This window comes from Myotis yumanensis, unplaced genomic scaffold, assembly GCF_028538775.1.
Source record: "Myotis yumanensis isolate MYYU_CA2020_CCGP unplaced genomic scaffold, mMyoYum1.0.hap1 SCAF_4, whole genome shotgun sequence".
Taxonomy (NCBI): domain Eukaryota; kingdom Metazoa; phylum Chordata; class Mammalia; order Chiroptera; family Vespertilionidae; genus Myotis; species Myotis yumanensis.
The window spans coordinates 28,924,481-28,951,404 of record NW_027223755.1 but is presented as its reverse complement, the minus strand read 5'-3'; the positions used below and the strand labels follow the sequence as shown (position 1 = coordinate 28,951,404).

At 45.6% G+C, this 26,924-nt stretch overlaps 1 protein-coding gene across 2 annotated transcripts; it reads left to right on the top strand.

Annotated features, from left to right (window-relative positions):
• Positions 1-11: 11 nt before the first annotated feature.
• On the top strand, positions 12-26,723 carry TRIP13 (thyroid hormone receptor interactor 13). 2 transcript variants are annotated; one of them, XM_070411989.1, is made up of 13 exons: positions 12-264; positions 1,094-1,259; positions 6,766-6,895; positions 7,864-7,919; positions 8,632-8,722; positions 10,297-10,369; positions 14,065-14,128; positions 14,868-14,954; positions 15,236-15,342; positions 16,245-16,398; positions 18,374-18,486; positions 19,734-19,803; positions 26,665-26,723. In XM_070411989.1, the coding sequence occupies exons 1-13, from the start codon at positions 173-175 to the stop codon at positions 26,677-26,679; spliced, it is 1,218 nt and encodes a 405-aa protein (XP_070268090.1). In that variant the 5' UTR covers positions 12-172; the 3' UTR covers positions 26,680-26,723. The 2 variants fall into 2 exon arrangements, with proteins under 2 accessions (XP_070268090.1, XP_070268089.1); XM_070411988.1 differs by lacking the exon at positions 26,665-26,723 and adding an exon at positions 20,230-21,180.
• Positions 26,724-26,924: the final 201 nt, after the last annotated feature.

Genomic DNA, 26,924 nt, shown 5'->3' with positions numbered 1-26,924 from the left:
GGTCAGGGGAGGGCGCGCTGCGCGCGGCAGATTCGAAGTACGCGCTGGGCAGAGGGTCCTTTTGGCAGCTGTGGAGGAAGAGGTGGAAGTGGAGGTGGTGGTGGCGCCGGGCGTCAGGCGGCGGCCACGATCGGGCCTGGTACCCGCTGCTCCCGGCAGCGGCGACGGTGCTATGGACCAGGCCGTGGGCGACCTGAAGCAGGCGCTGCCCTGCGTGCCCGAGACGCCGTCCATCCATGTGGAGGTGCACCAGCGAAGCGGCAGGTGAGCCGGCCTGACCCGACCCAATGGGACCCGGGTAGGTCCCAGCCGATTCGGCCTCTGCGTGGCCCCGACGGACAACACTCGGCCCAGACCTCGACTGGAGCCCTCTGCGCCGGACACGGACCTGACCCATCAGGCCCGGCCCTGAACGGGACCCACGCAGAGCCCAGCCGGGCGCAGGCCAGGAAAGCTGGAAGTTAGGATGGGCCAGATACTCAGAGCTCTCGGTTCCAGGGGAAATATAGATATTGCCATTGGAGCCAGCGTTTCTCAGGCTCTTCCGTGCCAGGAGGCATACCGCAGTGATCACACACCTTGGTGTGATCTCAGCACGAGTCAGCGTGGCTGTCAGGTGGCAAGGTGGGCGGAGGGGAGCCTTGAACGCCAAGCCGGAAGTGTTGGGTTTTCTCAGTGTGAATGCCAGGCCTGGGGCACTTGTTAAAATGCAAACTCCTGACCTGACCCCACAGCGGTGGGCCGTCTTTCTTTCATTTATTGAGTGCGTACTATATGCCAGGCATGGTCCTAAACACTTTGAATTTATTGACCAATCTCCAAAGTAGCCCAGTGTAGCAAAAACTGTTGCTGCTGCCCCCTTTATCTGAGGAAGAGCGGAGGCTCCAGGTGAGCTGCTCCCCTGGTCCCGCAGCTGGCAGGCAAGGAGTGGCTCCAGTTCCATCCCCAGGCAGGCCCACTCCCTCCTGTATGTACTCTGAACTACTGCACTTTTCATGTATGCCCCAATTTCTGTTTTTGTTTTTAAGCGTTAAAATCTTGGTGTGTGTTTTGTAACTTAGAACTGATCTTTGTGTTTTGTTTATTTGTCCAGCACGGCAAAAAAAGAAGACATAAAGCTAAGTGTTAGAAAGCTACTTAACAGACATAATATTGTGTTTGGTGACTACACGTGGACTGAGTTTGATGATCCTTTTCTGACCAGAAATGTGCAGTCTGTGTCTATTGTTGACACGGAATTAAAGGTTAAAGACCCACAGGTAAGTTACTAATTCCCTGTGCCAAGAAACAGGTAACGGTTAGCTAAATAGAAAGTTGTTGCCATGACTGTCTGCTTGCTGCTTTGATAGTGTATGTCAGAAACTGGTTTGCTTTGCTTACCTGTTGGGTTGACAGTCAGATAAGTACTGGTTCTCTGGCAGGGGCCAGGTGCTGGGAGCAGACGTGGCCCCACTGCCAGCCTGCTGTCAGGACAGGCGGGGAGAGATCAGAAACCAGGAATTAGAAGGCAGCACCAAGAATAGTGGGCTGTGCTGAGGAGGCCTGTGTGCCTTCTCTCTTATTCTTTCAGGCAACAAAATGTATGGAGTGCTCAGAATGCATTAGGACAATAGGGCATGCCGGGGCAACAGAGGTGAGGAGATGGGCTTGTCTTCTTGAATCTCTTCACCTAGTCCAGCGTATGGACTGCCTCACCTGTTCATGTGTGGGAGCTAAGAGGAGCTTTGTATAACAGTGTGGATGTGTTGGGGCAGTTCTATCACCAGAGTAAGAACAAGCCAAAGTGTGTGTCTCACATCACTGATACCTGGACAATTTCCGTCTTATAAAGAATCAATTTGGAAGAATTGATATGACACTAAAATAACTCTTATGTGGTGGACCTCTTCATTCTTATACTAGAGGCCCGCTGCACGAAATTTGTCCAAGGGGCTCGGCCCTCGCAGCCCCGGCTTCATCTGGAAGGACATCTGGGAGGTTGTTTGGCTGTCCAGTCTAATTAGCATATTATGCTTTTATTATTATAGATTAGGACCAACAATTGTGGGGGTTGTTGGAGTTTTATCCACACAGAGATTTGATGTCATTGTACTCGATTTTTGCCAGCTGAGGGGAACTGGAGAGCTTTCCAACACTGTTGTGGAGGGACAGGTAGCACAGCCTAGCTGGAAGACATGGGTGCTAACCACTAAACATTTTAATGTTCTCATCTTTGACTACAGATTCACCTCAAGGAATTTATCTTAACATATAATTATGTAATTTTGTAGAGATATATGAACAAATATTGTTAATAATAGCTAACAATTTGAAATATTTTAACTGTCTTTCCAATGTGTTCTTTTTTTATTTCCATTTGAATTTTTTTTTAAATAAAATCTTTATTCAGATTATTACAATTGTTCCTCTTTTTTCCCCCCATAGCTCCCCTCCACCAGGTTCCCACCCTACCCTCTGCCCTTACCCCCCCACTGTCCTCATCCATAGGTGTATGATTTTTGTCAGTCTCTTCCTGCACCCCCCACACCCCATTCCCACCCGAGAATAGTCAGTCCACTCCCTTTCTATGCCCCTGATTCTATTATATTTACCAGTTTATTCTGTTCATCAGATTATCTATTCACTTGATTTTTAGATTCACTTGTTGATAGATGTGTATTTGTTGTTCATAATTTGTATCTTTTTCTTCTTCTTCCTCTTCTTAAAGGATACCTTTCAGCATTTCATATAATACTGGTTTGGTGGTGATGAACTCCTTTAGCTTTTTCTTATCAGTGAAGCTCTTTATCTGACCTTCAATTCTGAATGATAGCTTTGCTGGGTAAAGTAATCTTGGTTGTAGGTTCTTGCTATTCATCACTTTGAATATTTCTTGCCACTCCCTTCTGGCCTGCATAGTTTCTGTTGAGAAATCAGCTGACAGTCGTATGGGTACTCCCTTGTAGGTAACTAACTGTTTTTCTCTTGCTGCTTTTAAGATTCTCTCTTTGTCTTTTGCTCTTGGCATTTTAATTATGATGTGTCTTGGTGTGGTCCTCTTTGGATTCCTTTTGTTTGGGGTTCTCTGCGCTTCCTGGACTTGTAAGTCTATTTCTTTCACCAGGTAGGGGAAGTTTTCTGTCATTATTTCTTCAAATAGATTTCAATATCTTGCTCTCTCTCTTCTTCTCGCACCCCCATAATTTGGATGTTGGTACGCTTGAAGTTGTCCCAGAGGCTCCTTACACCATCTTCATATTTTTTGGAATCTTTTTTCTTTTTGTTTTTCCGGTTGGGTGTTTTTTGCTTCTTCGTATTTCAAATCTTTGATTTGATTGTTGCGATCCTCTAGTCTGCTGTTGGAACTCTGTATAATATTCTTTATTTCAGTCAGTGTATGCTTAATTTCTAGTTGGTCCTTTTTCATAACCTCGAGGGTCTCACTAGATTTCTTGAGGATCTCACTAAATTTATCAGCGGTTTCTAGAAAATTCTTGAAAAACTTTATAACCGTGGTTTTGAACTCTATATCCAGTAGTTTGCTTTCCTCCATTTCTGTCATTTGTGACCTGTTTCTTTGTCTCCGCATTTTGGCTGCTTCCCTGTGTTGATACAGTGGCTTTGTGTGCTAGGTGTCCTATAGGGCCCAGTGGCTCAGCCTTCCCAATTACCTGAGGTGGACACTCTTGGTGCACCCCTTTGTGGGCTTTGTACACAGTCTTGTTGTAGTTAAGCCTTGATTGTTGTAGGTATCACTGGGAGGAATTGACCTCCAGGCCAATTGGCTGTGAGAATCAGCTGTGTCTGCAGTGGGAGAACTTCTCTGCTGGAGACACCCTTCTGGGGCAAGACTTGCTTCAGTGGGGCTTTAGTGCTCACTGACTGTGTCCCTTGTGGATCTGAGGAGTTGTAATCTGGCTGGTCCCACTCTGACCACTGGGTACACTGGCTCTTGGCTCTCTAAGGAGGTGATAATTTAGCCTCTGCCTGAGGCTACCCAGCAGGAGCTATGGAGAGATCTGCAGATTCCTCTTCCTTGTCTGGGGTTTGGAGGTGCCCAGATGAGGCCCAGATGTGAAGCAATGCAAGCTGCTGTGGGGCCTTGGGCCTTCTTTTGGATGTTCTGGGTCTCTCTGACCCAGCTGCAGTTTAGGTAATTTTCAGATTGCAAAGGGCCAGGCCCTTCATATGCAAAAGCCTCTGTGCACAGCTTGGGTTGGGCGGGGTCTCAGGGGATCAACAGGGCGGAGCAAGCAGCTATGGCTGCTCCTCAGTCCTACCCTAAGATGCCCGAGTCTCAGTGTCCCAGTAATCGCTGCAAGCACCTCTGAGAGAAAGCTGCCCTCTAGTTCCGACCAATGCCAGACAGTCCAGTTTCTCCCCATATGAGTCTGGGTCCCCAGAGACTCACCCGGAACTGGAGTTGAGAGCAGTTGGGAGCTTGAGACTCCCTCCCAATTGAAAAAGACAACTGTGTCCTCAGTTGCCAGCCCTTTCCACGTACGCCTCCATACCTCTGCACTTTGCTTCCGCACCTTCTCTGAGTTTCAGTGTGCTTTTCTCTTTCCTTCTAGTTGTAGAATTTCCACTCAGCCAGCCTTCCTGTGGTTCTGGATGATGTCCATTTTGTCTTTTAGTTGTATTTTTGAAGTGGTTGTGCGAGGCAGCAATTTCTGGTGTTTACCTATGCCACCATCTTGGTTTCTCCCCAATGTGTTCTTTATTTGTGCAATGTCATGCTTTATTTCTGTTTTTATAGTTACTATATCTTTTCTCATGCTGTTGAGCATCTTTACCATCATTACTCTGAACTCTTTCAGATAAATTTCTTATCTCTATTTTATTTATCTCTTCTTCTGGAGAATTCTCTTGTTCTTTCATTTGGGGGTTGTTTCTTTGTCTCCTCATTTTGGCTGCCTGTTTGGGTTTGTGACTAGGTATTAGGTAGATCTGCTACACCTCTCAATCTCTAGTGTAGGACAGTGTTAAATGCTGTTTCTGACTAATTAGATCAGGCAAAGACTCAAAGCCTCCAGAGACAGCCTCTGCCTACCAACTGATAGGGTGCCAACTTGAATTGCCCCAGGCAATCATCCTCACTCAGGGGTGTCTAGAGTTGTTTTTTTCTCAATAGGGTGGGGTAATTGCTTCTGCCTGGAGGCTATTATTTTTAGTCTCTTAAGTGGCCTCGGGGCAAGGTGTTTTCCAATAGAGTGGGTCAACTGTCTTCTCCCCAGGCAAGGCTGCCTGAATAGCAAGTGTCTGTGTGAGAAAGGTGTCCTCCACTGCATGAGGGAATGACTCAGCACAGGAAACCAGGGGTGTCTGCCTTCTGAGCTCTAACCCCTGAGTCCCCGATCCTGGCTTCTGCTCACACAGCTCCAGTCCACTCTGCCCTCCCTGCCGGAGCACAAGGTGGGTGGCTCCACAGGGAATTTTGTGTGTTGGCCCTTTAAGAGGATGCTTGAATTCCCAGCCGTCACTTCCTGGCAGACAGCAACCCTTCTGCTTTTCACACCCAGATGTTATGTGGCTACCCTTCTCAGTTCTGGTGCTTTCTGCTGGGCCCAGCTTGGGGATTAGATCCCAGAGTTCTCAGTGGCAACCCCCATGGCTGAGATATCTCTCCGGAACTTCAGTTGCTGTCTGTAGGCGCCCAGCCAGCCCTTTTGTGCCTCCACCCCTCCAACAGTCTCTATTCGGTCTCCACTTTCGGTCCTCAGGTATCAGGGTTCTCTCCAGCGAGTTTTCCGTTGATTATTCAGGAAGTTTTTCTGTATTTTAGTTGTAATTCCAGTTTGTTCCTGTAAGCATGTCCGTGCAACATTCACTTACTGTGCTGCCATTTTTAATCTTTTAGATAATGGGAAACATTTGAGTAACGTAAGATGAACGCGAGATAGATTATGGAGAGCAGCAGGCTCTAGCTATGGCTCCAGGAGTGACTCCCAGGATATGAACTCAGAACCACCCTCCGAAGAAAGGGCTTCCTCTGCAATTGTCTGGATGCTGGGGAGTCAGGAAGGCCTCATGGGCACACTGGTTCCAAAACCACACCACCTTAGCTATCAAAATATTTTAACTTTATTAGAGATTGGTTAAATGTCTGACATATTCACACCAAATATACTATAACCATGAAAGAGAATGATATTTCTATCTACTAATGGAAAATGTCTCCTAGTTCTAGTAACTGGGAAAAGCATGGGTAGAAAACTGGGATAGAATCAATTTTGGGTCAGATATGTATGGATGTATTATAGGCTAACATCTATGAGGTTGGTGTAGGGGACTTAGACATATTTTTTTTTAATGTTTTTATTGATTTCAGATAGAGGAAGGGAGAAAGAGAGAGGGATAGAAACATCAATGATGAGAGAGAATCACTGATCGGCTGCCTCCTGCACGCCCCATGCTGGGAATCAAGCCTGCAACCCGGGCATGTGCACTGACCTGAAATCTAACCGTGGACGCTCAACCACTGAGCCATGCTGGGCAACGTAGACATTCTTCATTCTGTAATTGCAATTTTTAACAAGTGTGTTACTTTTATAATTATAAAAACAATAAAGTTGTTTTTTCAAATAGCTGTTATACACCAAAAGGGGAGGGAGGGATAAACACATTTAAAAGAGCTAATTTTGAATCTGAAATAATAGACTTTTTCTATTAACATCACTTTCAATCTTTATTTTTGGACTTTAGGATTCAAATTGGATATTAGAATTGAAAAGCGAGTGATTTTTCCATTTGTGTAGATTTATTTGATTTTCCTTCTCATCACAGCCCATCGATTTGAGTGTATGCACTATTGCACTTCACATCTTCCACCTAAATGAAGATGGCCCCACCAGTGAAAATTTGGAAGAAGAGACAGAAAATATAATTGCAGCAAATCATTGGGTTCTGCCCGCAGGTAGGTGTGATAGCAACAGTAGTTAGAGCATGCTGAGTCCACAAGGTCAGAGGATAGCATACATCTCAGACTTTCCAAGTCAGCTAACCAGAGAGGTTTTTGTTCATTTGTTTTGTAGGATTTTAAGGTATTTTATATCTTATGAAATGGAAAGTATATCACAAAAGAGGGAAGTAGAGAGTTCCTCTACACTGGATCCTCACAGATGGTGTTCATTGAGAATGGGACCATTCTCTTCTTTCCTGCCTACTTAGTCAGTCCTGCTGGACCACTCCTTCCTCCTACTGTCTCGATGCTTATTCGTGGACTAGCCAATGTGTTCTTGTAGGCAGAGTCCTGGGGTTAACATAGTCATCTAGTTTTATGCCTGATGTCCTAATGGCTAGACTAAACCCGCTGGTCTGCCTTGCCCAAGTGTTGACCTATAGCAGTGATGGCGAACCTTTTGAGCTCGGTGTGTCAGCATTTTGAAAAACCCTAACTTAACTCTGGTGCCATGTCACATAGAAATTTTTTGATATTTGCAACCATAGTAAAACAGATTTATATTTTTGATATTTATTTTATATATTTAAAGCCATTTAACAAAGAAAAATCAACCAAAAAAATGAGTTCCTGTGTCACCTCTGACACGCATGTCATAGGTTCGCCATCACTGGCCTATAGCGAGAGTGGTGGATTAGAGTCTATGTTGTGGAAAGCGCAGGTCCACAAAAGATGGCTGTATGTAACAACATGACAAAAAGTAACTCTTACCCAGTTAATTACCTGTCAAAAATCCTACATAGCTGACATTTATTTTACATATTTAATTTTAAGACAGTTTTTAAAAATTTAACTTCCCTGTAATCAGAATCTTAGCATGCCGTGTGTGGAGCAGGGGAGAGCATCTGTAGCTCAGGGCAGATCTAGCTGGTAGGTGTAATGCTTGCTTCCTAAAGTTAAGTTTTTGTTTCATTTTGTCACAGCTGAATTCCATGGGCTGTGGGACAGCCTGGTGTATGATGTGGAAGTCAAATCTCACGTAAGTTGCACTTTTTTCCCCAAAAGACCCCATTGTTTGAAGTAGAGTCACTGTTGTGTTGCTAACAACTCAGAGCTTTTTGACTCAAGTAAGCTTTTGGGAGCCACTGCCCGCCAGCAGCTGATATCCTGGACGTCTGTCCTCTGAGGCTGCTCCCACGTGGAGTTGGTCTCTGGGGCATCCCCTGCGGGGGAAGAGGGAGGGTGCCAAATGTGAAGACAGCTTTTGTGGGGTTTCACTCTCAGGAATCATTGAGGCTGAGGGGAACACTGCAGACAGAGCAGGTTGGCAGAATGGAGCAAGTAAATGGAAATCTTTATCCTGGCCTCCCAGGCTGCTCTGGGCAGCCACAGCGAGAGGAGGGAGTCCTGACTGTTATATTGTAGTAAGTGTGCTGTGTGCTTGCCTACTGCTGTGTCAGCCCAGAGGAAGGAGCTTAGTCCTACTTGACAAGTCCCTTAGTTATTTTGTGTAATCTAGGCATTCAAATATTGTTTATCCTTTATGCTTGTAATAGTAATAGCCAGCAGCTATCCTCTTCTGCTTTAAGTTACCTTCTAAAACGAAAGCTTGTGATGTATCCAGGAAGCGTCTGGTTGTGGCGTCTCTGGAAGGCTGCCTTGCTCCTGTCCCTGCTGCTCGTGCAGGAGCACACAGAGTAGGAGCCTTTGCTTGTTAGCCTCTTTATCTGCATTTTCCTTTCTTCACTCAGCTCCTCGATTATGTGATGACAGCGTTACTGTTTTCAGACAGGAATGTTGACAGCAATCTGATCACCTGGAACCGGGTGGTGCTGCTTCACGGTAAGGCATGTGAGGTTGCATTTGACAAGGTAGACTGTGATGCCAGGTTTTACTTGTACCTTTGTCCTTCTGGGAGGAGTTACAGCAGTTTTGTTCTGGTGGAGCCAGAGTTGTCCTAGAATGTTCCTTCTCCGTGAAGCTGATGCAGCTGACATTACTCTGGGCATTTGTTACTTTACCCTTTGTCTGGCAGCCACCCAATTACTGCCTTGTGACTTTTTATATTATTATTAAACATTTCAATTAATTCTTATTTCCCCCAACTGATCATAAATTCCTTGGAAAAGAAATTGCCTTGTATTTCTTTGTAGCATTCTTAGAGCTTTGCTTTGTGAGCAGTAAGCTGCAAAACCATACTTTACAGTACAGAAATTTTGTCTAGTTCTTCTCAGAGAAAGATAGGGGGTATTTTTCTTAGCCCTGGATAGAAAGAAATCTAGCATTTCCAAATTACAATGAGGTAGGAGCTCAGAGTAACCAGCCTGTTTATACCAGTTAAGATTGTACATTTGTATACACCTTTTAAAAAGTGTCTTTTAAATTGCAGATACCTCAGCACATTATCCTGATACCGGGTTCAGAGTAGGCAATCAATAATATTTCAGTTATTTCATTTAGAACTTGTTGTATATTTCCTTTTTCATTATTGAAAATGCTTGCAGAAAATCAGTTGAATGTACCAGCATTTTCTATTAGATGCGCTTGTTCTTCTACATTGGTCACCTCAGAACTTCTGCAAGGCATGTTAGGTGACACACAGAGCAAGAGGCTGTACAATCAGGGGTCCTTGCCTTCATTCATCCTCTGGTTTAGTATGGAGTGCAGGCCGGTGTAGAAATAGCCATAGTGAAAGACGGTGCTGCTTTGGGCTACAGACACAGAAAGCTTCAGTGCCTAAAAGTCCTGATGATTAGCAAGAAAGGTAGGTTTGACATTTTTTTTTTTTTAATATATTTTATTGATTTTTTTACAGAGAGGAAGGGAGAGGGATAGAGAATTAGAAACATCGATGAGAGAGAAACATTGATCAGCCGCCTCCTGCACACCCTCCACTGGGGAGGTGCCCACAACCAAGGTACATGCCCTTGACTGGAATCGAACCCGGGACCCCTCAGTCCACAGGTCGATGCTCTATCCACTGAGCCAAACCAGTCAGGGCTGGGTTTGACTTTTGAAAGATGCCATAAAAAGTAAATTTCATAGATGACATGTGGGGACAAGGAGGGTGTCAGTGAAGACAAAGACCAGGAAATGCAGTGCTCACTCAGAGAGCTGAGCCAGCCCCTCGGCCCGGAAGCAGGGCTTGTATCAGGGGCAGTGGAAGCTAAGACGAGAAGCACAAGTTAAATTCAAATTAGGAAAAAAGACTTTTAAAGTGTACAGTAGTGGTAATATTTTATGGCACTTTGCTAGCAAACTTCTTTGTGAGTTAATAAGCAGTGCTCGTAATAATATTCATGGTATTGAACACTCACCTTCTTATTTTGTATTCTGTGGAAAATGCAACTGCTGTTGTTTTAAGAAATTTGTCACAACACTGCCTTAAACACGTATTTGCTTAAATTTTGTTACAGGTCCTCCAGGAACTGGAAAAACATCCCTGTGTAGAGCCTTGGCCCAGAAATTGACCATTCGACTTTCAAGCAGGTAACTGGTGATTTGAGAGAGGAGAGTAGCAGGAATGAGATTCCCTGCTTTTCCTTTATAATAGCATAAGCTGTCTTTTTAATAACTTTACATGAATAGTAGGGCCCTCTCTTTCATTGTAAAATAATTCCTCTATACTCAACATAGTCTTGAGTTATGACTTCAATCTCTTTAAATTTATGGAGACTTGCTTAGTGACCAGCACATGGTCTGTCCTGCAGGCTGTTCCATGTGCACTTCAGAGAACGTGTTTCTGCTCTTGTTGGGTGCGATGCTTCATGGATGTCAGCTCCGGGTACTTGATGTCCCTGCTGATTGTCTGGTCTGATGTTCTGTCACTTACTGGAAAGGAATGGCCAAGCTTCTAATGGTGGATTTGTCTGTTTCTCCTTGAGTTCTGTCTGTTTTGGAATTTATGGTCTCATCACATTTGGAAAATAGTTGGCCATTATTTTCTCAACTAATTTTCCTAGTCTCCCCTCAGCCCCTTTTCTGGGAGCCCATAAATATGCATCTTAGACTGTGTGATATTATCCCAGAGGCCACTGGTACACTTTTGTTTTTTCAGGTCTTAAACTTTTTCTGTGTTTCACTTTGGATAGTTTCCCGCAGTATCTAATTTGCTTTTAATTCCATTCAGAGAAATTTTCATTTTGAATAGTGAATTTTTTCTCTCTGAAGTGCCATTTGGTTCCTTTTATACTTTTTACTTATGTTCTGTTAAAATCCTTGATCAAGTGTATAATAACTGTTTTAATGTTATTTTTTTTAAAATATATTTTATTGATTTTTTACAGAGAGGAAGGGAGAGGGATAGAGAGAAACATCGACAAGAGAGAAACATCGATCAGCCGCCTCCTGCACATCTCCCTCTGGGGATGTGCCTGCAATCCAGGTACATGCCCTTGACCGGAATCAAACCCAGGACCTTTCAGTCCACTGAGCCAAACCAGTTTCGGCTGTTTTAATGTTCTTGTTGACTAAATCCATAATCGTTATTTCTGAGTCTTTCTATTGGCTTGTTTTTCTTCTGGTTACAGGTCACGTTTTTTGCTCTTGGCATGTCAGGTAATTTCTGTTGGAATGCAGACATTGTGTTCTGAAGTGTCTGTTTTCTCCAAAGGCTGTTGGGTCTTGTTCTGATAGGCATTTCCATTACTCATGATTTGTTGTGATCCTTTTGAGGTTTGTTTTTAAGCTTTGTTAGAGAGAGGTCTAGGTGAGTCTAGTTTTAATTCTCCAGTGGGCCCCTCCTGGGGTCTCAGTTGAACACCTTGAATGAGTAACAAGTATTCTCCACTTTGGCTGTTGGAAACTTGAACATAGCCAGTCTGTGAGCATTGAAACCATTTAGCTCAGGGGTGGGCAAACTTTTTGACTCGAGGGCCACAATGGGTTCTTAAACTGGACCGGAGGGCCAGAACAAAAGCATGGATGGAGTGTTTGTGTGAACTAATATAAATTCAAAGTAAACATCATTACATAAAAGGGTACGGTCTTTTTTTTTTTTTTTAGTTTTATTTATTTCAAGCGGGCCGTAGTTTGCCCACGGCTGATTTAGCTCATAGGTCTGGAGAGCCTCATGGATTTCCCTGCTCATAGATATCCAAGTGTTCAGTAAAGACTTGAGGGAACATCAGGATGATTTCTGGTGCTTTATTTCTGAGAACCTTCCTGCCCTCTGGACCTCTGCTCTGCCGCCTCAGGCTCTTTAAACTCTGACCTCTGTCTCCTCAATTCAGCCCCGTGGTTGTGTTCTTCCTATGTCTTCTCCACACAGAGAACCGGACGATTTTAGCGCCAATTTATTTCCCTTCTCTCAGGTCACAGTCCTCTGGTGCCTGTTGTCCAGTGCCCTTATAGATGTTGCTTCGTTTATGCGGTCCAGTAGTCTAGTTGGTGAAGGCACAGTGTAAATCTGGTACCTGTTACTCCCATTTGGCTTTAGAAAATGGAATTCTATGAGATTTACTTTTAAATATCTACTTTCTTTTCGAACTGTTTTGTATTTTTTCATAGGGAAATTGCTTTATTTCAACCCTTTATTTTATGCTTAGCAACTTGGCCTTTGTCTTGACATATTGAAATGCATCTGTGTTTTAAAGATCTCTATGGGCAGTTTCCTAAAACACCATAGAGTGAAAATGTTGTTACAAGAAATAGAAGTTTTCCCAGTACAGTCATGCATGGTATGACTACTCTTTGGTCAACAACCGACCGCAGAAATGATGATGGTCCCGTAAGATTATAATGGAGCTGAAAAATTCCTATTGCCTAGTGATATTGAGGCCATCATGACATCAGAGCACAACACATTACTCACGTGTTTGTGCTGATGCTGGTGTAAACAAACGCACTGAGCGTTTGTTTAAAAGTACAGCACATACAGTTGTATAAAAGTACAGCACATACAGTTATGTACAATACATAATATTTATAATGATAATAAACAACTATGTTACTGGCTTATGTATTTAGTGTGTATCCTTTTTGTTGTTATACTTGTTATTTTTATTTACAATGTACTCTTTCTACTTATAAAAAGAGTTTGCTGTAAAACAGTGCAGTGTGTGTGTATGTGTGTGGTGTTTTGCTGGGTCATACATCTCATGTTTACCAAGTCTCTTGATTGCATCATTTTCTCTTGTGCTTGACTTAATCGTCTGTTGTTTTGCACGGTAAGAGGGTGTGCAGGCTAATAGCCCAGGAGAGGAGCACTAGGCTGCACCACAGAGCCCAGGTGTGCAGTGGGCTGTGCACCCAGGCCTATGGAAGTGTCTCTGTAAAGCTCGCACAGTGAGGAAATCGCCTCACCATGCATTTCTCAGATGTATCTCCTCATTAAACCATACGTGACTGTACAAAAATATGATAATGTATAACTCTGTTTGATACTCAACCCAGTCTTTATTTTGTTTCTTTGTCTGTCTTCCCTCTCCTCTCTTTTGTGAACAGAATTAGTAAGTGGTCTTTTTTTCTTTTTTAAATGAAAGTCTCTTTTAAATTTGAAAGTAATTCTTTTCCTTCTGTGGACTTTCAACATGAAAGACACTGGAGAGGACCTGGGAGTCAACTCCTGTCCTGCCTCAGTTTGGTTTCCTGTGTGATTCTAGTCAGAAATACTAGTCAGTGTGTCAGACCTCTCAGCTGCCTCCTGAGTGGCTGCAGGATTAGTGCTGATGTCATTCAGTTTGTGTGTTAAGGTTCACTTTTTGCCATCTGAGTATCCACGCTAGAATTTGTGCTGGAAAATAAATTGTCACCGTCTTTAAGGTTTTGTGGAAGGAGGAAAAAATATTCAGTGCCAGACAAAACTTCTGATGCTTGTTTAGATTTGTTTGTTTATTAGTACCAGTAGTACTTTAAAAAAATAAATATAAGTTATACGTAGATTAAAAAATGAGAGGAATTTTACTGTTGTTTTAATTCAAATGAAGATATTCAGTTTGAAAAACTTAATTTGCTTCAACCAGAACTGTTGGTTGCATTCCTTTAGATTTTTCATACTATTTAGTATACAGACTAGTAGATACTTCAGTTCTTTGTCAGTAATTATGACTTGTTAGTAATGCTCACCACACTGGGCAGCTGAGAGCTGTTGTATTTAATGAGCAAAAGTGCTGCCACTGGGGTTGCCAGAGGACTAATTTGAAAAGTAATTGTCTTAACTCCTTTTTTTTTTTTAATCATCCTAGGTACCGGTATGGCCAACTAATTGAAATAAACAGCCACAGCCTCTTTTCTAAGTGGTTTTCAGAAGTAAGTATTAATTCTCTGGATTGTCAACTATATAGTTGAAAAGATGGCCTGTATATTAGACAGACTTTCTGTGCATCTGACTTTGTGGTCAGAGGAAATTTTCAGAGCTAAGCAGTCACTTGGAAATAGTGTGAGGCCTGAAAGCCTGGGTACAACAGACCTTTGACTGTCAACACTGTCTGAGGAGGGAGGGCATCCTGAGTTCTAACCTGGACTGCTCCCCTCAGCTGAGCATGCACTCAGAGTTCTGAGCCTTTTTCTGCCATCTGTGAACTGAGGGGCTTGGACAAGGTGACATTACAGGTATCCCTCACTTCTGAAGTGCTCTGCCACAGGCAGCCCTGTCAGTGAGCCCTTCTGGTAGGTTGGAGTGGGGACAGGGAGTGTCCGTAAGGAGTGTGTCTGGCTGGTTTGCATCTTGGCACCTATGATTCATCTCATTCCCAGTCGTGGGGACAGCTGGGGAAGGGGAAATAAGAAGAAAGCAGACAGGTGAGCCGTGTGGCCCTGGACAGGAGTCTATGGGCTCAAGTGTCAGTGTCCTGGCACATGAGGCAGGGAAAGAGGGCATTTGGCTTTACCTCCACCCCTGCAGACCTGGCTCCTCTGATTTAGGGAGTTCTCCGAGGGCTGTCAGGAAATGGCAGGGGTACCTGGGGTCAGAGTGATGCCGGGTGGGGACAGGTGTGCACCAGGCAGCATGATGAGTACAAGTCAACACTGAGTGTTTTGGTTCCAGAGTGGCAAGCTAGTAACTAAGATGTTCCAGAAGATCCAGGATCTGATTGATGACAAGGACGCTCTGGTGTTCGTCCTGATTGACGAGGTAGGCATGTTCAGGCATTAAACCTGTGGTGGAGGAAATTCAAGACTGAGCGCCTCTTACTGCTGCCAGGGCACAGCCAGCCCCTGGCTCAGCCCAGCCTCCATCAGGTGGTCGCTGTCTCATGTAGCCCTGTCCTCCTTGCCATGCCACATGTTAAGCTCCTAGCACACCCGGACACCTGACACCTATTCATTTGTTCATTCACTTGCTCAGTTGACATGTTCTGTAGCTGCCCTGTGGGGCCAGTGCTGTAATTTTTTTCCGTTGCTCTGTCCCCACAGGTGGAGAGCCTCACAGCTTCCCGCAATGCCTGCAGGGCAGGCACTGAGCCTTCAGATGCCATCCGTGTGGTCAACGCTGTCTTGACCCAAATCGATCAAATTAAAAGGTACTACAGTCATGTGCCACTTAATGATGGGGGTGCATGCATTGTTAGGTCATTTTGTTGAATGAACATCATAGAGGCACTTATACAAACCCAGATGGCATAACCACGGCACACTTAAGCTATATGGTACAGCCTTTTGCTCCTCAGCTACAAGCCTGTACAGCAAGCATGTCAAACTCCCATCCCTGCCTTTGTTTGGCTCGCCCTGTTCACCCTCAGAGGGCTGCACGCCTGTTGCCAGAGTCCAGGTGAAGCTGATCTTCCTAGGGGCTCCCTGGCCACACAGCTGCCTGTGAACCATCTGTATGCTGACCATGGTCCCTGAAGGCAGCACTGTCCCTGTGCTCAAGTCTACCAGGCTGGGAAGCATGCTACCAGGGCACCTTGTGCCAGCCTAGGTCGGAGAGCAGAGTGGCAATGGCAGCTCTCTTGGAATTTGGAAGCTAGAGGGGAAAGCAGCTGGTAAAGGGGATTTTAAGTCTGCTCCATGGTTGTCGATAGCTGTGTGATGAGCAGTTGTATGCTGTGCCCAGGCAGACGGGGTGTAGGTACTGGGGGAGGGGTCAGAGATGGAGCAGTCAGGGATGTCCTCAGAGATTAGACCTTTACCACAATTGAAAGGAGTAAGGGAACAACCAGCAGGTGTCTAGGAGAGCTTTCCAGAGGGCAGAGAAGTGACCAGAGTAAAGGTCCCCAGAGAGTGGGCCTGGCACGCCGTGTGTGACCAGGAGCTCAAGAGTTGCAGGACCTCAGGAGGCCTCATGGGCTGGTATTGGGATAGGAAGGATAGCTAGCTGAACGACAGCTAAGTGCCCAGAGCCTGCAGGCAGCTCCTGACAATCCCTGTGTAGGGTAGGGAGTCACAGGCATGGGGTGACTGGTCCTCGCTCCTCTGCCTCCAGGCACTCCAATGTGGTAATACTGACCACTTCCAACATCACGGAGAGGATCGACGTGGCCTTCGTGGACAGGGCTGACATCAGGCAGTATATCGGGCCCCCCTCTGCGGCAGCCATCTTCAAAATCTACCTCTCCTGTTTGGAAGAACTGATGAAGGTGCTTTGATGTTTTTTCTCTTACTAACAAGTAGATTTTTTATATTTTTATAATTCCTTGACATAGCTTAAAATAGTTTGACTATACCTGGTAGAGTAAGGTATTTTGACAAGGAATTAACCATTTCTTTAGATTGAAAATGTCAGTTTGTTATATCTGGCAGGTTGCATTAATGGTCAAAATCATGGCCACTGACTCAATATTTTTGCTCTTTTAGCACAAAATGATCATCATGGTTGTTTGATTTACCTGCAGGCGATGAGTGGGTAGGAGGTGTGTTGGCTGTGGTCAGCATTCCTGGCAAGTTCTGGTTCTGACGGCCTTTGCAAGTGATCCACTCTCTGGGCCTCATTTTCCTCCCCTGAAAGAAGAGCAGTAGAAGCCCTGGTTGACAGGAGGCCCTGGTTCACGGGGAATCATCCTGACGAGACAAGACGCTCACAGCCTGTAATCGGCTACGGTGTTCATGTCCCTTTGGTCCCGTGTTCTGGTGATAGCAGTGAATGCAGCAATGTTCACAGTCTCTCATAATTCAGTCTAACAGGGACCTGACCTGTACCTGGTGCCAAGAGCTCTGGGCACTGGGAGGACATGGGCTGTAACCAAGCCAGCTAACAAATGGGCATTTACATGGTGATCATAGTAAGGCATCATTGTAATTACTGATGGGGTGGATTCAACACCCTCCAACCTTGCAGCCACCTCCTGGCACCATGGATCTTGAACCCCAACATCCTCAACAAGGATGACACAGCCTCTGTGGCAGGGACAGGAGAGCTGGGCTCAGCACTGTCCTGGTGTGCACATTCCATCCTACTTTTCTGGGGAGTGGGAGAGGCAGAGAGGTCCCAGGGAGCTTTGACTTGCGACCCCAAGTGGCCATCAGAAGTGTTGCGGCGCAGTAGTGCTGCTAAGCAGCCAGTGCGATGGCGGGTCCTGCTGAAGATAGCCGAGTGCCCTCAGTGTGGTGTCGTACTCACACTTATGCTGTGAATCCAGGGATGTTCTAAGGTTCAGCCAAGTGCACGGACTTTTTCTGGGAGCTGAGCATGTGGGCAGGGGTAGTTCTTACACAGATTACAGGAAGCTAGGGTATTCCAATGCTGCAGTGGAGATTAGGCTGGTCCTGAAGGCTGATGTGTGATTGTGCCCTCTCTGTCAAGAGCCTGAGGTCTGCCATCTCACACAAGCCTGCAGGACAGTGCCTGTTAATGGAGGGGTCGCAGGGGCAGCTTGGGAGGCTGCAAGGGAGCCTGAGGTAGTCAGTCACTTAGGCCGGGGTCAAAATACATCGAGCTCAAACCCTGCCTCTTAATTTTACCCATGACCCTCATCAAACCTCCAAAATGTGCGGAGGAAGCCTTTCCTTCATTCTTCTCTCCCCTGGTTCCCAAATCAAAACAGTTCATGTTGAAATTCATTCAGTGGTGGCAGTCTGACAGCCCAGTGTGGCTACTTGGCAAAGAACATCCAACATGCAGGCTTGTGGTCTACAAGGTGTACTCTGACTCAGATCTTGGATGTGTCATTCTACCAAATGAGAGTCTTATCTTAAAAACATCAAACAGACCCTCCTTGAAAGGCAAAGTCCTGGCTCCAAAGCCCAGCTCTGCCGTCTGTGGGTTGTGTCATGTCCTTGAAACCAAATACCAGACTGAACTTCCATGTTGACATGTGACATGTGAGGACACATTTTGGCCAAAAACACAGAAGAGGCAGGGTCACTGCTGGTTTCTGAGACGTGTTTTGTTGTTTGTATTCTTGCCTTTGTTTGGAGAATCGGGGAGATGTGTGTTGGGGAGGAGTGAGTGTGGGTGCGCGCTCACGGGCACCGGCGAGAGATCGGGGAAACCAGCCTGTTTCCCGGTCAGCTGTGCTTGTTAAATGGCCCATTTGCGTTTTATAAGATGTAATATGCTTGCTCTTTCCATGCTGTGCTGTTGCTGACGTATGCATTCTGCCCCTATCTTCCCAGCGTCAGATCATATACCCTCGCCAGCAGCTGCTGACCCTCCGAGAACTGGAGATGATTGGCTTCATTGAAAACAACGTGTCAAAGTTGAGCCTCCTTTTGAGTGAAATTTCAAGGTGCGAATGGACCTAATTTTTGTAACCAAGAAAAGTCCATTTGCTGTAGTCATAATTGACTGTAGCCGTCTGGGGTCAGGTTTGGGGTCAGAAGATAGAGAGTTGAACCCCAAGTCATCATACACAGGCTGGGGGAGCTTCGGGAGCCCACTAGCCCTGGGTTCCTGGTCCAGGGCTGCTAGAGCTTTTAAGTTCTCAGACGGCTTTGGGGATCAAAGGTAGGTGGAGAAATGGGGCAGAGCCTCCAAGGACAGTTAGAATTCAGGGTAAACTGGAGAGAAATCTGCGAGGCCGCAGGCACTGTGCGTGCAGGGACCTCAGGTGGGTTGCACTGCCAAGGGTCAATTCTGGAGAACGTCTGAGTTCTGACCAGAGTTTGAACTTTATTCTGAGGTCGTGAGGCGTGTGGAAGGTTTTGAATAAAAGGATAGCATAAAAAACAGTATTATTATTATTTTCATATATATATATACATACACATACATACATATAATTATTTTTAAACTTTTAGAGTGGCAGAAAGTAGAGGGGGAAGAGAGAAAGAGAAACATTGGTGTGATAGAGATAACGTCGATCAGTTGCCTCTCATACACGCCCTGGTTGGGTTGGAACCCCAACCTGGGTATGTGCCCTGACCAGGAATCTAACTGGTAACCTTTCATTGCACAGTACAGTGCTCCAGCCAACTGAGCCACACTGGCCAGGGCAGGAATAGTACTTTTTAAAGACTTTTAAAAAAACACCTATTTCAGAGAGAGGAAGAAAGATAGAAACATTAATGATGAGAGAGAATCCTTGATTGGCTGCCTCCTGCACGCCCTCTACTGGGGATTGAGCCTACAACCCGGGCATGTGCCCTGACCAGGAATTGAACCATGACCTCCAGGTTCATGGGTCAACGCTCAACCACTGAGCCACACCAGCTGGGCTAAAGGGTATTTTTTTGGATTATCTGTTGAAGAAATTTAAACCAGTTGAGATGAAACAGAGGGGAGCAGTTCAGAAATTTGTGCAAAAATTAATAAAGATATGAGGTAATCCATGCCGCTGGGCAGGCGTTGGGTCCCTGAGCACAGCGGTGCCTGTAGGTGGCACATCAGGGCAGCAAGGACCCTTCCCCACCTGGAGCAGTAGCTGAGGACTCCTCGAGGGGTTGTGGGAGAAGGGACGTTCAGAGATGGGTAGGAGAACCAGTCCTAAAACACAATTGTTCACTTGACATCCCCAAACTTGGCTTACATTCACAGGAAGAGTGAGGGCCTCAGTGGCCGTGTCTTAAGAAAACTCCCTTTTCTGGCTCATGCCCTGTACATTCAGGTAAGTCTTCCACAGCTACTCTCCACCTCTGGGTACTTTTCTCTTTACCACCCACTCTGTCCAGCAGTGTGTGGCCTTGCTAGGAGTCACACTTAATGCCATTGGGATAGCTGCCTTATTTTACCTCAGTTTCTAAAGGGACAGGCTCCTGGGGCTTAGGAGGTGCTAGCCTTGGTGCCTTAGTGGTGGGGCCCCGCCAAGCCCTTTGGGAGGAGGTGGCCATGCTGTGTGTCTCTGCTCGAGCACATCCAGAGCTCACATCCAAGCCTCCGAGAGGTGCTCATGCCCCTCGGGTCTGGGCCAGCTCACTCAGAACAGCTGCCCGGAGTTGCCTCTCTGGTGTCTGCATCATGGAAGGGGTGAGTGCTGCCAGTGGCCCTCAAAGGCGAGGGTCACCCCTCAATTCCTTCATATCTATCCTTCCAGGCTCCCACTGTCACCATCGAGGGCTTCCTCCAGGCCCTGTCTCTGGCAGTGGACAAGCAGTTTGAAGAGAGAGAGAAGCTTTCCTCTTGTGATTGATTGAGCGGGGCTCCCCGCCTGTGGTTTTCAAATCATGCATGCAACCAGTGAGGTCACTTCCCCAGAAACCTGTCCAACGTGGCATAGACCTGCAGGGCCAAGCATTGTGAAAAGAAAGTGCTGTATTTGTATATTTTAAAATGCATGTTAGAAGGCAGGTGGCCTGTCATTTTCACTGTTTTAAAGGGAGATAGTTCAAGTTCTGTTATCTCTTTGTAAAGAACTGTCTAGATGTGTTTCATCCTGCCTGCGGTTGATCGGACACAAAATGTTTACAAATTTTGTTTAAAAATGATGACTAATATAGGTTAGGGAAACAAGAGAAAAATTACATTGCCGTAAATAAGAATCTGGTCATAGCATTAAAAATGTAAAAATCACTCAAGATAGAAGGTGGCACTTGCTACCTGCAGTGAGCTTGTTTTACTTAGTGCAGACATTGCAAAGACTGTTTCATGCATAAGGAAAAGCTATTCCTGTGTTACAGAAATCAAGAAAAAATTCTAGGTAAAGTGTTCTTCACAGCAGTCAGACGTGGCCTCCTTGTGGGAAGGCAGTCCTCGATGTTCCTCCGAACGCCTGTCAGATGCCCCTCAGCCACGCAGGCAAGGGTGCAGCAGCGCCTCTCCCTGCGTTCAGTTCAGTAGCGTTATCACAGTTGAAGGGAAAATTCACATTAACAGATGTGAAACAACTGGCCAATAATTGGTATATTCCACAGAATATTATGTTTTGCTTTTATCTCACGCTAAAATAAATTTTATATTAGTGTTTTGTACACTTTTTTTAAAGAACGTGTTACCTTTTGTTATATAACTTTTTTTAAGTATTAAAACTTGTGTGTTTTTTCCAGAATTTTCTTGTTTTGTTTCTCTTATCACTCCCAGGCTCTGAATATTATTTAAAATTTGCTCACACGATTACTTAACTTTTAGCCTGTTTTATGCTTTGGGGATAAAGGCAGAAGAGGCTGTGCCTGTTTTATGGGAACTGCACACACAGCTGTGGGGAGGGTTTCAGGCTGCACGGTGGAGGACCCCCAAGGCCATGGTATACTCTGTGCCATCTGCCATCCTTGGCTTTAGCCAGATCCAGAACCAGATCCAGTGTCTTTTGCCTTGGAGCCGGAGCCTTGTTCTATGGCTTCCTAAAGACCCTATAATGGGATAAGGTGGGTCTGGGTACCAGGACAGAAGTGGGTGGGATGCTCCACACCCTAGTATTGGGGCTGGAGTAGGCAGGGACCATGAAACAACTTCATTTCACAGGTTTGCTGCTGAAATGCCCAATGTCCAGGTACCCAGGTGGAAGGAAGGGGTCTGGGGAGGAAAGGGAGAGCCTGGGGCACGGTGGATAATGAGATAGACAGCAAGGGAGGCAGGCATGGGGAAGAGAGCTCAGAAAGATGGGGTGGGCAGGGCCTTAGAGCCCAGGCTCTGCCGGCAGAGGATGAGAGATTTGGGGGTGGGTGGCGGGGGGATTGGAGGGTTCCACTTGGCCTGGTGTTTGTGGGTGCAGCTGACACATCTTCCCATGGGCCACTAGAGGGCGACACCACTCTGTGGGATGGGATGGAGGGAGTTCAGGGCTCACTAAGGCCCCAGATGGAAAGATGGTCAGCAGAGGTGGCCAGCCTGGCCATGTGTCCCTGTTCAGGCCCTGCAGTCCCTCTATCCTCCCTACAAGCCATGTTTGTTCATGAGGTTACATGTGTGTGTGTGTGTGTCTGCAGGGGAGGGGGTGGGGCAGGGCACGGGAACTTGCCTCCTCAGGACCTAGCTCACCAGACCTGTGTAGAGAGAAGGGACATAGGCCATCCCCACACCCACGCGTCCTTCCAGAGGAGGCCTCTGCTTGAGATGGGAGGGCCAAGGTATGAAGAGGGGTCATGCCTGGGGCCCCAGGCAAGGACGCAGAACCTGTGCAGGCTGTCATGGACACCTTCTGGGATGCAGTCAATCCCTGAGATGCACAGGCCTGACAAGGCTAGATGTTCCCACTGCCCTGCCTGTGAGTCAGGTTTGTGAAGGGGTGGGTGTAACCATGTTCCTGTGCTGGGCCACTCATTCCCCATTGGTGATGCAGACCAGAGCGCTGTCCCCAGCAAGTTCAGAGGGTCATAAGACTCAAGGGAGGGGAGCGTGAGCACCACGGATGCCATGTGTGTGGGACTACACCTGGTCCTTTCTGAGTCCTCCAAATTAGTGGGCACGAGCCATGGACCTGAGTCCCCTGGGGCACTGCAGCCATGAGGGGCAGGGACATGCTGAGGGAACCACTGGTCAGCCAAGCCAGAGGGCGTCTGTGGTCCTGCCAGGGTCCTTGGTTTCTGCAGGGCCAGGTTGTGAGTGAACGTTGAGAATAGGTGTACCCCCCGCACGCTGCCCCCCATGTGGGGTTGGTTTCTGAGGGTTCCACTTGGCCTTCCCCACTAGGATGGCTCTCATCCCCAGGCTCGGACCCACTGTTGGGATGGCCCGGACTGCCAAGTGTGTCAATCCTAATGACCCATGGGGCAGGGGACGCGCCACATTCAGCTCCTGGGAGCTGCACCTGTACGAGGTTCTAGCCTCACCAGCTCCTGTTGGCCCAGTCATGGAGGAGACCCCAGGCCCCTCTGCACAGGCCAGAGGGAGTTGGCGCAGGGCTGTGCTTTTTGAGGGGAGGCGTGGAAAGGCCAGTGCCTAACTTTGGGAAAATTACTCTGGGTTGGTAGCCCTGGGGGCTATCATGATGAGCTGATGGCCCTAACCCTGGGAAAGATGAGGCGGCTTGGAGGCAGGTGGAGATGCAAGATCATGGCAGAGATGGTGCTCCCCAAACCCAACCCCTGATCGTTTGCTTCCCCAGCCTCCCTTGAGTAGGTGTGGCCTGTGGAGTGAGGAGTGGGATACAAGGAGCTTCCAAGGCAGATGACGGGCTCCCCAGGGGGAAAGCAGCCCCCACACTGCCACCTCTGTGCTCTGAGCAAGAAAGGGCATCGCTGAGTCCAGCCGTCACACCTGCATTCGGGGCGAAGCTGCTCACCTGCTGTGGAAGTGGCTAGGGCAGTAAACAACACCCAGGACTGAAGGTGACGAGGACATGCCCCTGCCATCGAGGCCAGTGAGGCCTCCATTTGGAGGCACCGCTCAAGGCCCAGGAAGGAAGCGATGGCTCTCGTGGGGGCACTGGCTGTGACTCCTGTCACCATGACGAGGCTTCCGGAAAACCTCTCTCGGCTGAATTATCCTTTGTAACCGGCTGTTTCTCTGTCACCTGAGCTATCATTTATGACAGGAGACCCGCTTCCTCTATCACCCGAGTTATCATTTATGACTGACAACATCATGTTCTCTAAGACCTGAGTTATTTATGACTAGAAACCTTCCTCCAAAATCTGAGCTATCACGTGACTGGAAACGTTTTGTGTATAATCACCTGAATTACCATTTATGACTGGAAACGGTGCTTCTCTCTCACCTGAGTTTTGATTGAGGACCGGAGACATTCTTCCTCTATAACCTGAGTTATCATTTATGACTAAAAACAGTTGTTCTCTATAAAACAAAGACTGGAAACATTTTGTTTTCTGTCACCTGAATTCTCATTTATGATTGGAAATATTTTACTTTCACCTGAGTTATTGTTTATGACTGAATACATTCTTGCTTTATCACCAGTTACCTTTTATGACTGAAAAATTCTTCCCCTAGAACCTGAGTTGTCATTATGACTGAAAACCTTCCTCCTGTATAACCTGAGTTACTACTTATGATTGAAAATATTTTGTTCTATTACCTGAATTACTATTTATGACCTCGGATTTTGTTTCTCAAGTACCTCAATTTTTTCTCTATAACCTGAATTATATTAATACTGAAAACCTTCTTCCTCCAAAGCTTTAGTTATCGTATTATTGAAAACGTTTTGTGTCACCTGAATTATCATTTGTGACTGGAAATGTTGTGTCTCTATCACCTGAGTTTTCACTTATGACTTGAGACATTCTTCCTCAATCAGCTGAGTTATCATTATGACTGAAAACATTTTATTCTCTATCAGCTGAGTTACAATATTTGACTGGAAACCTTCTCCCTCTAATCTGAATTACCATTTATTACTGAAAACATTTTGTTCTCTATTACCTGAGGTAACGTTTATGACTGGAAATCTTTTTCTTCTACTACCTGAGTTTTTATTTATGACTAGAGGTCAGGTGCACGGGTGGGGTCCCTCTGGGTGGCCTGCAGGGATCGGGCAGAAACCCGCAGTCCAATGCCGCCTGCAGCTCCTACCTGCCGCTCTGCTCATCCAGGCCTCACTGTGCCTGCCACAGGCTCGTGCCCAATCAGTCCCCATCAGGAGAGGTTCGCGCTGCCGCAGGGGAGTGGCCTGCGGGATCAGGCTGAAACCGGCTCTCTGACACTCTCCCCCCCCCCCCCCCGCCCCCCTACAAGGGGTCCTGGATTGTGAGGGCGCAGGCCAGGCTGAGGGACCCCACTGGTGCACCATCATCTAGCCAAGGAGGGACTGTGGGAGTGCTCCAGGGTGTGTAGGGCCCATCTCAGTCTCCATCTACAGGACCCCAGCAGCAAGCTAACCTACCCGTCGGAGCATCTGCCCCCTGGTGGTCAGTGCACGTCATAGCGAGTGATTGAGCAGCCTTAGCATATCATTAGCGTATTATGCTTTGATTGGTTGTTCGGTTGTTCTGTTTGGTCTATTTGCATACTACCCTTTTATTATATAGGAGGATGGGAAACATTCTCCCTCTAATTTCATGACTTAATCTCACTCTCCCTCTAATTTATGACTTAAAACATATTGTTCTCTATCAACTGAGTTGTCATTCATGAATGAAAATGTTTTTCTGGCAACTTATTTATTACTTAAGACAGGCAACATTCTTCCCCTATAACCTGAGTTATCATTTATGACTGGAAACATTTTTCCTATATCATCTGAGTTGTCATTTATGACAAAAAAATGTTCTCTATAACCTGAGTTACCATTTACAATGGAAAAATCTTCTTTTTCAATCATTGGAGTTAGCATGACTGAAAACATTTTGTTCTCTGTTATCTTAAATAACATGACGAAAACTGTTTCTCTATTACCTGAGTTATCATTTATGATTGAAAACATTATGTTCTTTCTCTAGAGTTATCATTTATGACTGGGAATCTTTTTACTCTATAACCTGACTTACCATTTATTACTGAAAACCTTCTTCCACTATAACCTGAGTTACCATTTATGACTGAAAACTTTTTTGTTCTCCCCCTGGCTGGGTGGCGCAGTTGGTTAGAGCATCGTCCTGTACACTGAAAGGTTGTGGGTTCGATTCCCAGTCAGGGCACATACACAGGTTATTGGAGGCAATTGACCCATCTTTCTCTCTCCCTTCCACTCTCTCTAAAAATCATGTTAAAAAACATATCCTCAGGTGAGGATTTAAAAAATAAAAACCTTTTTGTCCTCTATCATCTGATGGCTAGAAACTTTCTCCCCTATATCCTGAGTTATTATTTATTACTGAAAACATTCTCCCTCTAATGTGAGTTGTCATTTATGACTGAAAACCTATCTCTAAGACCCGAGTTATCATGTACGACTAGAACCTTCCTCCTCTATAAACTGAGTTTTCATTTATGATTAAAAATACTTGGTACTCTACCAACGGATATGTCATTAGTTAATGACATTTTTCTACATCGCCTCACTTGTTATTTCTGACTGGAAACTTTCTTCAACTATTGCCTGAGTTATCATTTATGATGGGAACATTTTGACCTCTGGCATCTGAATAATAGTTTATACCTGGAATGGTTCTTCCTCTCTCACCTGTGTTATTATTTGTGACTGGAACATTCTTCCAGTGTCACCTGAGCTACCATATATGACTGAAAACATTTTGTTCTCTATCACCTGAGTTATCCTTTATGACTAAAAACCTTTTCACTCTATAACTGAGATATTATTTATGACTGGAAACACTAATCAGACATATCGTTTATGACAAAACATTTTGTTCTCCATCAACTGAGTTGTCATTTATGGTGGGAAATGTTTCTTTATCACCTTATTCACCATTTGTAACAGGTCACTTGAGTTATCATTTATGACTGGAAACATTCTTCCCTTATCACCTAAGTTGTCATTTATTCCAAAAATATCTTCTTCTTCTATAATCTGAATTATTATTTATGACAGAAAGCCTTTTTAAAAATCATCTGAGTTATCATTTATGACAGCAAACATTTTGTTCTCTATCATCTTAAATAGCATTTATAACTAGAAATGTTTATCACCTGAGTTATCATTTGTTATTAACAACATTATGTTCTCTTTTTCCAGAGTTATCATTTATGACTGGAAATCTCACTGTATAACCTGAGTTGGCATTTACGTCCTCTATCATCTGATATAATTTATACCTGGAAATGTTTCACAGGTGATAACCTGTGTTATTATTTGTGACTAGAAATATAGAATATTTCTTCCTCTATAACTGGAGTTACCATTTATGACTGAAAACCTTCTGCTATAACCTATGCTATCACTTATGACTGGAAACATTTTGTCCTCTATCATCTGAATTATAATCTATGACTAGA

Excerpts from the sequence above, each read along its gene's own strand:
- TRIP13 (XM_070411988.1), top strand. The coding sequence starts at position 173 with ATGGACCAGGCCGTGGGCGACCTGAAGCAGGCGCTGCCCTGCGTGCCC. Across the intron at positions 1,260-6,765 it reads TAAAGGTTAAAGACCCACAG|CCCATCGATTTGAGTGTATG; the intron begins GTAAGTTACTAA and ends TTCTCATCACAG. Across the intron at positions 18,487-19,733 it reads CTTTTGAGTGAAATTTCAAG|GAAGAGTGAGGGCCTCAGTG; the intron begins GTGCGAATGGAC and ends TTACATTCACAG.